General features: G+C 47.3%; 1 protein-coding gene across 3 annotated transcripts; it reads left to right on the plus strand.

The window, feature by feature from the left end:
* The first annotated feature begins 251 nt into the window (after nt 1–251).
* Nucleotides 252–2,611, plus strand: sod2 (superoxide dismutase 2, mitochondrial). Of its 3 annotated transcripts, none has more exons than XM_003971874.3 (5): nt 252–397; nt 1,302–1,507; nt 1,589–1,705; nt 1,780–1,959; nt 2,042–2,611. In XM_003971874.3, the coding sequence occupies exons 1-5, from the start codon at nt 363–365 to the stop codon at nt 2,185–2,187; spliced, it is 684 nt and encodes a 227-aa protein (XP_003971923.1). In that variant the 5' UTR covers nt 252–362; the 3' UTR covers nt 2,188–2,611. The 3 variants fall into 3 exon arrangements, with proteins under 3 accessions (XP_003971923.1, XP_029705206.1, XP_011610563.1); XM_029849346.1 differs by lacking the exon at nt 252–397 and adding an exon at nt 656–677; XM_011612261.2 differs by lacking the exon at nt 252–397 and adding an exon at nt 885–943.
* Nucleotides 2,612–10,829: the final 8,218 nt, after the last annotated feature.

Raw genomic sequence — 10,829 nt, forward strand, 5'->3', positions numbered from 1 at the left:
TTGTGCACTTTTGTTATAATATAATCTACCGTTCTCATTTTTGTATTGACGTATCGTGGAATATTAGAAATGTTTCGAAAACATTGAGGCACTAAATGACGCATTGTTTTAAAACAACAAGATCGCAACGCAAAGCCTAACGTGTTCGAATGTATGTGAATAAACCCTATTTATTTGCGGATGTGCCGCGACAGAAAAGCTAAATTGCAGCTGTTTGTAGTCATTTGCTTAATTTCTCCGCGGTCGTACACACCCCTCACAATCCACAATGGTACGATCCTCGCCGTGTCACGTTGAAATTGCACATTTCAAGGGCAATCGCCACTATCGAGCACGACTGTCCCGTCTGCCAAACGAGCACTATGAACACGCTTTGCAGAGTTGGTCAGATACACAGGTAAAAGCTCATATCAGCTCAGCCTTTCGCTTCTTTCGGCCTGTGTTAAGCTCTGATTGGGGATTTGGGGCAGCTGACTTGTTTCTTGCAACATTTGCTCATGAACTTGAGACAGTTGCCGGGAGTTAATGCCAGCTAGCTGCCATGCTAACATATCAATGGAAGCGGGTCAGCACGGCTAGTCTGTGGCGCACCCTCAAATTTTGTTCAACTGTGGCTTTTTGGGACTCTTTAGTTCACGTGGCAACACTTGTTTTAGCTGCCCTAACATTCACACAAAGTAAGTTCGTAACTCTCGCTTCAATGCATGTGTAAGCTTTGTATTATTTCTTTTATTCGTTTAAATCATTGGTACCTCAGCCGACGAGCTTATGCAACAGCCGGTGTTCATCTGTCTGATTGTTAGCAGGATAATTCGAGTTATCAACAGACTCGTGGTTACGCAATACTTTAGTTTGCCAGGTGAATTTGAAGTCGTCACCGGTATTTGCACTACTGCCAAATGAGCACTAAGAAGAGGCTTTGCAGAGTTGGTCAGATACACAAGTAAAGCTCATATTAGCTCAGCATTTAGCCTCTTTCGGCCTGGATGAACCTCTGATTAGTATTAAAGAAGTTTCTGAATTTTTTTGACGGGGAGAACAGAATGTAAATTCGTGAAAAGTGTAGACGGCTACACCTTGTGACCAACAATGTATTCTGCGAGACTCTGCAGATGAAATGTCTGGAACCCAGAGCTCTGCATAGGCTTAATTTATAAAAAAAAATTAAGTAAAAAATTATATGAATGGAAACTGAGCGAGTCCAGTGGGGTTGAGACTGCAGGTTGTTGAAAATACACACATCCCTGTTCGATGATCCAAGTCCTTCATGTTCTGAAACGAGTCCCTTTGCTTTATTTCAGATGTGCAGCCAGCCTGAGCCAGGCCGTGAGGCAGGTGGGGGCGTCGAGACACAAGCACACGCTCCCTGACCTGACCTACGACTACGGAGCCTTGGAGCCCCATATCAGTGCAGAGATCATGCAGCTGCACCACAGCAAGCACCACGCCACATATGTCAATAATCTTAACGTCACAGAGGAGAAATATCAGGAAGCATTAGCAAAGAGTATGGATGCAATCATGCATTATGGGTGTCATGGTGGCAGGCTCACCGTCTGACATTGGCGCGCGATTGTCTTTATTTTAGGAGATGTGACTGCACAAGTTGCTCTCCAGCCTGCGCTGAGGTTTAACGGAGGTGGCCACATTAACCATACCATCTTCTGGACGAACCTCTCTCCAAACGGCGGAGGCGAGCCTCAGGGTAATGGGGCCGCAGCTGAGCATCGGCCTTTGGCGAAACCTCCATGTCTAACGTCCACATGTCGCTTCCTGTAGGGGAGCTGATGGAGGCCATTAAGCGGGACTTTGGCTCATTCCAGAAGATGAAGGAGAAGATGTCCGCCGCTACGGTTGCAGTGCAGGGGTCAGGCTGGGGCTGGCTGGGCTACAGCAAAGAGACTGGAAGGCTTTGTATTGCTGCCTGTGGCAACCAGGACCCCCTCCAAGGAACTACAGGTGGGTTCAACAGCTTTTGTTTCATCGTTTTCTCTTCCCGTGTAACATCGGCGCCATATGAATAATTTTCTCTTTTTCCCAGGTCTCATCCCGCTCCTTGGCATCGACGTATGGGAGCACGCCTACTATCTTCAGTACAAAAATGTGCGGCCAGACTATGTTAAGGCCATCTGGAATGTGATCAACTGGGAGAATGTGAGCGAACGTCTCCAAACTGCCAAGAAGTAGGAGCCCAACCCGTCACCCCAGAACTGACCCTCAGTTATGTGGCTGCTGCGTATGTTGTAATCGTTCCATTAGCTATTCAAACATTTTCAGTGTTTGTTGCAGAATAAACCACCTTGTTGGGAAAAACACCATGTTACACCTGCAGATCGAGGCACATTTTGAGCTGTATTTATCTGATTCCGCTTCCCAGATTTAAAATGTAAATTTACATAGATCTGAATCTGATGATTCTACACAAATATGGCCATGTTTCAGCCAGATTTTTTCCGTTTGTCTAAATAATTCTACATGAGCGTTTGCTTTGTGTTTTGATGTATTATAATAAAATGATACAACTGCAGTTGAACTGGAGTGAAAGCTGTTGCTCACTACTGTGTGCTGTGAAAGATTTAATAATGGTGGGAAATAAAATATTCATGTTAAATGGTGTGTATTAATGAAACAATGACAACTTTTATAATTATTAGTCTTACCAGAACAATAATTAGCTTAAAGTGTATAAGTGTATTCGTCCAAGTGCAAATAATAAAAAAGAACCTGGAGAAAAAAGCATTTTAACGTCCTGAAGGGCACCTGCTCTGCGCACCATGGCCGCTAGAGGGCGCCGTTTGATGCCGATTCATGCCGTTTGTGTTCGGGTCATCGAGGTGAAAGACCTTTTATTGTGCAAAGAGAAGCAAGTCCAGCGTGCGTGTGCGTGTGAGCTACAATATGATTGTGTATTAAGGATGGTTTATGAACTAAAACCAAGTTTTCTGGGCTGTTTAAATGGTTCCAGCTGTAAAATCTCAGATTCAAATATACACACGCTTCCCTGAAATTTCGAATTTTCAGAACATTTTCAGAATTTCAGTTCAAGCAGTTGGTTGGATTAAATGCGTATGTGGTTCTGATCAATGTTGAAGACCTGAACGTGCCCACTAAATGTCAAGCATGACCTCTTTATTTAAACGCTAAAGTCCTTTCCTAATTTTTACATATTGGCGTTAGGTGATTTTTTTTATAGTGTCAGAATTCTACTGATGTGGCAGAAAGCAGCTAGAGAAGCTGTGACTTCAGTCTGCTTTAAGGATCACTGGCAAAGAACCATCCTCAATTCGACAGGGCCATAAATACCAGCACTCACATCTGAGAACTTTCATTTGACATTGCCAGAAATTAAAGAGCAGCCCTCCCTGTATGTAGGCATCCTTTCTCCGAATTCGGCCTACTTTGGTTTGTGCCAGAACCGGCTTCCCCTCACGTACGACTTGTTAAAAAAAAATGGTTTCCACTCAGGAGTTCTTGAGCTTTGGAGACTTTGAAAGGAAAATCGAATCGGTCCTCCAAGTCTTTCCCGTTCCTCGGGTGTTTAAGTGCCACACAAACACGGACACATCAAATGTGGCGCGGTGGAGACAAATGCATAATCAATTTCAGTTTTCTTTAAATCAGGCTGTGCTTTTGCCTGTAGAATTATCGTAACTATTACCTACTCTGCATGAAGGAGACAGTCAATGCAGTCCTGACGTCCCTTTGAAGCCATGCAAACAAGGCCAGGAAGCTAAGGGAAGATAAAGGAATCCAATAGAAACGTGACGTTTTCCACGCCAGCCGCACCTGCTCAAGATCAGCACTGGTCATCAGACATCCCTTTTTCTGCCCTGTTTCGGCTCTGCGCCGGTTCTGATTGTTCCAACTCGCCTGGAAAGTCGTTACAAAGCCGTAAGCGCCAATAAGTAAATGAGGAAACTTTCCAGCGCTCGCTACCGATTCTTCCTGGCACGGAGGGCTGGAGGGCTAAACACAAGGGGCACCTGCGTGTCTGGGAGGCATTTCCATCAGGGAGCAGGCTTCCTTTTTTTAATTTTAACATGTCAGCAAGTCTGCAGGCTGCAGCAGAAGCCTGTGTATTAGGGCTGTAATTCATGTCTGGCTCTGGCAAAAAACCCAAAAAAAACACACTTTTTTTTGTAAATGTCTGAAAAACTTGCGCTCTGCAAAAAATGAAAGAGGAGGAAATGATTGCTTTAGGAACAGGGCGTCTCTGGCCATTTCCTCTCTGTTATGTAACGGTTGCGCCGGCGAGGCCGCGGCCTTGTTGCGGCGACGCAGCGTGATAAAACGCAGCAGGCCTGAGGTCATTCGAGTTTATGTGGGTTCGGCCCAAGCCCGACGGATCTGGATGCATATCAGCGCTTGTGCAAGGAGAGATGCACCAGGAAAAGCAGCCCTGCTCTCGTTGATGGACGGATTTGTAACATTTGCCACAGGGGGAGCAGCTTTGGAGGCTAGAGCACCCTCACCCTGCCAGGATTCGTCCATCTTGCCGCCGTCACACTGTCAAACTCTGGTCCCGATTCAGTCGTCCCACTGGACGGGCCAGAATTTCTGTTGAGAGCGAGAACATATCAGGTCCTTTTTGGCTGAGCGGACCGGGGCGTTAGACAGGAAACGGCAAGATAGTGTGATGGATGGCTGAAAAGCCTGAAAAGAAACCCGGTCCCGTTTTCACATCAGTCCAGGTGGCCTCAGACCAGCAGACACACCAACACTGTCCTGCAGCACTTGTGAGCTTCCCACCAGGGTTTAGAAGCTTTGGTACAAGTCCAGCCCGAGAGGAAAGAACGCTGAGCAGGTCTGATTGGGGACTGGGGTCTACATATGAGAGTCTGCCAGCATTAATACACAAAACCACTCAGATGGATCAAGTTCTCCCTCAAGTGTCAGCAAACTTCCACCTGAAATCATCTGTCCAGAGAGAAAAATAAAGGCACCATTGTTAAAGAGACAGGCCTGAAGTAAATAGACAGTTTGGAGGGGGGCTCGAAGCTCAGGGTAGAAGTGAAAGTGAAACCAGCGTGTACAATTTCTGTAGCTCTCCACCTCCTCCTCCTCCTCCTCCACCTCCTCCTCCTCCTCCTCCTTCTGCTGTCTGTGTTTCAGTCTACCTGGCACATCGTATCAGGTGAGCTCATAACCGTCCTCTTAGATGAGCCCATCTTAGCCACTCACGCAGGTTGAGTAGTGGTGTGCACGTTATTTAGGAACACATACGGACCTGATTAGGTGGATATAATGAAAGAAGAAACTGAGCCTTCCAGGTTAATGAGTGCAGCTATTAAACACCAGCAACTACGTGTAATTCACCCTGGTTCCAGAGCACAAACATGACCTCAATTCAAATAAGGTTCCATAAAATGAGCTGGCCCACCGAGCCGTTTCCGCACTGTGGAAAACGGGCCGACCCGCAGGATCAGCGCATTCTTCTGCTCCCGGAAATGTGGACTGGATCTCTGAAACCCACAGGTTCTGCTGCCACACGGCCTCAGACGGGAGTGTCGACTCCAGCAGGCGGCAGCTTTGGAGCCGAGAAGCAACCAAGCCACCCTAAACCAGCGTGTGTGTGTGTGTGTGTGTGCGTGTGTGTGTGTGTGTGTGTGTGTGTGTGTGTGTGTGTGTCAGCTCACTCCACACTCTCACTGCTATTTGTCTTCCCCTCCGTGTCCGGGCCCGTTGCTCTTCTCATTCTTCCAGTGTTTTCTCCCCGACCTGCCTCCTCTTCCCAGCAGCTGGCTGCTCCGAACAGACAGCCGCTCATTTTCAGGTGGTTTGCACATCATTTACGTCCCTCCTGCTGAAATCAGCGGAGGATCTGGAATTAATGCTGCTACTCGGGGCCCCCGTTCTCATCAGCGTCAGCTTGTAAGTCAACACGGGTGACCTCATCCAGGCAGCTGCTTTAGCGGGGCCGCGGGACTCTGCCGGGGTTTTAATCAACACTCGGCTGGTCCTTTTTTTTAAAGAACACCTTTCAAAAAAGAAAAAGAGTGCACGGGCTCTATCCATCACTGCTCGTCAGAGCTGGAACAACAATGGGGGAGCGGTGCAGTGCACGTGTCTCTTGGAGATCCACTAAGACAGTGATTTCCTCGTTGTCCTGTCTGGACTAATCAATAATACATGCACTTTATTTAGTTCATAGTCTCCTTGTTTGTTCGGGTTTATCAGCTCGTCCCAGTTTGCCGTCCCGCCGTTGCCGGACTGGTTACGTCCCTTTACGAAAATAAAGCGAGAGCCAGAAAGGAAAAAAAGTGAAATCATGACAAGGTCACGAGGTCAAAGTAATCCATCAGACTCTCAAACAAACTCCAGAAACACGCTGCTGTTTTTCTTTCCTTTTCACTTTGTTCATCGCCGGTTGCCATCCTTCCGTTGCACCGGCCATCGTCTTACCTCAGCGTGCATCGGGACACGGAGCTCCAGTTGTGATGGGAATTTTCCATCCGGACACGCAGACCTCAGCGCTCGCAACGGCACCGGCAGCCACGAACGCGGCAGGGTCGTATGGAGTAAAATAGTGCTTTGGATGCCGCTTTTGGAAAACACAATTTCCACGTATGATGTGTTGGAGATGTATCGCTCCTGTCTCCAAACGCGTATCTCAGATCCAGCAACCGTCTGTCCTGGATGTGTCTGGATCCAGCATCGCCTCTTCTGGCTCCGAGTCATGTTTACGTGCACTCGTGCATCATTTTCCCTCCCAACCGTCATCTGTCTGCGGAGCATCCGCCAACGGAAATGCTTCATTTCTGTTCATGCCACATCTGTCGGTGTGTCTCTGCGCCTAAACACGTGTTGTCCCTGAAGTACAGAAGCACAACATCAGGAGGGCCGGGACCAGAACACGTCTTTTTGGACAAAAACCCATGGGCCGTAAATCCCATTTTTATGTAGTTCTTCCCGTTGGTGTCCCCCCCCAGCCAAGGGCAGATGGGACGGGAGGGAGTATGAAACTGGAAACGAGCAGGAATTTAAGATCTGCCGAGCCCAGAGGTGGTCAGAGCGGGTCCGTCTGACCTCCCCTGACCTCTCTGTGCGCCGCCCTCGCGGATTTATCCAAACAAGAGGAGCGTTTCCTGCCCGGCGCAGACGTCCAGAAGCACCAGACGTAAATAAGAGAGGAGGACCAGCTCTCCCGCCTTCACAGAGCACCAGTGTGTTACTGCATTTGGATTTTCCACAAAAAAAACCAGGGGGAGGTTAAAGTGCAACTTACTCTGGATTGTTTAAGATACCTGACTTGAAACATCAGTATTGAGGACAGGGAGCAATGACGCGCTAATTAATGAGCCAGCTTACATGATAAACAGATGTTTAGCAGTCCTGAGTTAATTTTAACCCTAACCCTAACCCTAAGTCCTCCTGAATTAAATGAAATATATGATCGGTTTTTAGGCTTGGGACTGCAATGAGTGAGGAGCTATCGCCGCCCTGGGCCACCCATTAGATACAGAAATAAGGGTCACCACCTCCACACCTCCACACTGGGTCCGCTTCAGCTCCACCGCGGTGCCAGATTGTTCAGCTTAGCCCGTGTTGTTGTTGCACAGTATCCCTGAACTCAACAGCTCAAGCCACCATGTTGGAAAGTCAAGCAAAGGATTAAGCAAAGACAACAAACCTGTCAAAGGCAGACGCCTCTGCCAACATTGTGTTTCAATTATTACCCAAAGCTGCTCCTGGCCTTGGCTTCCACTTCCGCGCCGACTTTTCCAATGACGTAGCCAATTTATCTGCAGCAGACCTGGAGGACGTTTGTGAAGTAATAGAAAATCTGAGTAACTTGGCATTCGCCAACAGCATTGTAGGTGATTTAATGAGCCCTAATCCAAACATTTGCAACCATTCCCGAGGTCTCCGAGTGTCAGAGGACTTGAGAGGGCCGGGTGTGTTTCCATGTCAATAGCAGAAGATAGAGCATGTAATAAAATGTGGATCTCATCACAGCTTGTCTGTTCAGTATAAAATAAATGACTCTCCCTGCAACTTACACTAATTCTTATAGTTATCAGGTTACGTATTGGGTATTTTTGGTCTTTTTTGCCTTTAGATCATGTGGCTGCGAGCAACCTCATCCAGATCTCGATCCATAAATTAATGTTTGCAGACTTGTAAAACTGTCACCATAAATTCCAGATCTGACCAATCAGCACATATCCAGGTTGTTTAACTTTGACTCTTCAGTCATCGGTTATTCAGACAAGTTGGCTGTGAAATGTGTCTCCCATCATCCATCGTTAAACCAAACTTTATGTGACGGCAAAACCGAGCGTGCCTGCGTGGAAACACCCAGTTCAGCTGTTTTCCTGCTTTTATGCGGTGCAAGACAAAACAAAGTTGCATATTTGGTAGCGCTCCAGTGGGCTCGAACGTGGGCCTCTGCTGTCACTGGGGTGGAAGGTTTTACAACGTCGCTGTCGGGCCGCGCTCATTAATTGATCAGTCTCACATGGAGGTTTTAACAAGCCCTGTAAAGACGCCACAAAGCACGCAGCTCTTTTTTAGAGCTATGTTCGCCAGGCCAAAATGTGTTCAAACATTAGCTTCATTTTGGCTGCCAGATGTTGCTGAAAAAAGCCTCATTATCTCTTATTGCTAGGTGAAACTACAATTCAGACATTTACATTTGATTAAACTCATCACAAAGGAACACGTTTACATGCTGTGTGCAGAAATATGCGTCTTGGCGGTACGACGTACCCCCAAAGCTCTATTTCTGGCTCAGAAGTGTCAACATTGAGATTTGGAAAACAGGCTGATAATGTGGGACAAGCTGATACAACAGCAAAGTTAGCCAACAAGCTACAACATGGAAACGCCCATCATTCTGGGAGGAATGAAAACTGCCTGGATCAGGAATAGAGTCGTTTTTTGCTGTGAAGGGGGGCGTGAATGTGCGCGCTGGTGCCTGGGTACGTCTGATTTCCAGACAACATAAGTTTCATAAAATGAAGAGAAAAGTCGCTGTGTTTCCGGTGGTTTTCTGTGTAAGTCTGGAATCAAGACAAAACAAACGGCACCCCGAGTGATCTGAGGCGATAACAGCGATTGACCCTGGTGACCTCTCAGGCTGCGCGATCCCGGGCAGCTGCCAGAACAGTGAGGTCATCGCAAAGATCATCGATTTTCACATGAGATCATGATTTAAAGGGGGGAAAAAAAGGCCCTTTTCCTCCAAACTCTTAAAACAACAGCAGAGTGACGACACATCCCAGTCCGCCTGTGTGTCCTCTTGGAGTTGGGTAAATATTGTGTCTCTGAGCGATTGACTCCTCGCATTCAGCTTTTTTTTCTCTTCAAAAATCAAACGTAATTTTTGTTTTCCAGGACGCTTGTTAAGTTGTTGCTCTCCATTTTATCACCCAGATGTGTCAGTTTTCCGGGGTGTTTTAGGCAAAACGTTCAAAGATAGTCTCTGGTGTGGTTTCAGGGCAGCAAGTGGACGGAATGTCGAAAGAGGACGTGGACAAACCTTCAGGCTCTCGTGTTCCTCACTGCAACATTTCAGCACATGCAGGGATGGAAATTAAACCTGGCAGCGATCGCAAGGTTCTCGATCCCGAGTCTGCCGGCTAACTCTTTCCGTCCATTTGTTTTCTTCTTTCTTCAAGCTTCATTCGATCCATACATGATTTCAGCTCCCTAGAATGAATGGAACCCCCCCAGTCTGACCCAGAACTATCGAATAATGCTTGATACCGACAACAGGGAGACGCCCTGCATTCTGTCAGGTTGTTGAGCTCAGATATCATCTAAGTTCAAAGTGCGGAATGAACGTCGATGCTCCACTTGGAATTGTGTTTTTCCAAGAGGAATCATCCTCACAGCTTCTGGTCTGTGCTACCTTTTGATTTCAACAGCACGGTAAACAGGAACAGGCCACAGTGCTCGGGTCAAAAAGGAACCACTGTGGTCAAAGATGCAGAATTAGCAGCAAATTAGCAGCAAATTCCACAAATTCTGTAGAGAAATCTCAGTAATCTGTCGTTGTTTTGTCTGTTTCTTGCCGTGTGACGTGTGTGCAGTTGGTGGTCTTGGAACGGAGCGTGTGACCCGTGAATAACGGGACCACGTGTTACAGGACGACAGCTCCCGTAATATTTCATCAAATAAAGATGTGAATGCGTCTCTACTGTAACCCCTCCTGCCAACATCGGGCTTTTTGGACAGACATGGAAGAACTTCCTCAAACTGACAGGGTCCCGATTCGCCGCCTTCTCCCTCCCGCCGCCACGAAGACGTTTGTTATTATCTTGGCTCCTCTGAAGGACCTGGGCCACCGTCTCAAATAAAAGCAACCGCAAGAATTCAGCCCAGAACAAAGACGCTCTGGCAGAGGAACCGCCTGGTTGTTTTATCGTCTGTTTTTTCGCTGTTAGGTTCTTACTGTCTTCGCCACCGTGGATCATTTCCTCTGCTGCTTTTCCTTTTCACTCTTACCTGCAGGCTGAGAAAATGTATTTTCCATTTCCTCAGCGGATTCACTTCATTCACAGAGAGAAGGAAAATCCAGGCCTGGAGGGAAAGAGGCTCCCACAGGGACCAATCGAAACCTGGATGTTTGTTCATCTAGTGTGAATTCATCCTGCTCTGAGCAACTTTAGCTAAAAATAAGATCACGTTCTTGTTTTCCTGTATGTGAGCATGCAGGTTCCCCGTCCACATGCTGGACCATTAGCTCAGCAGATGATGTGGCGCTCAGGTCCTCAGGTTCCATCTCACTTCACACCTCGAGGAAGAGTCGCCCGTATCCAGGCACAGATTCAGAGAATCAAAGTTTCCTTCCTGTCAAATCTGACAGGCTTCTGCTGCTGGGACGG

The sequence above is a fragment of the Takifugu rubripes genome, chromosome 16 (genome assembly GCF_901000725.2).
Source record: "Takifugu rubripes chromosome 16, fTakRub1.2, whole genome shotgun sequence".
NCBI lineage: Eukaryota > Metazoa > Chordata > Actinopteri > Tetraodontiformes > Tetraodontidae > Takifugu > Takifugu rubripes.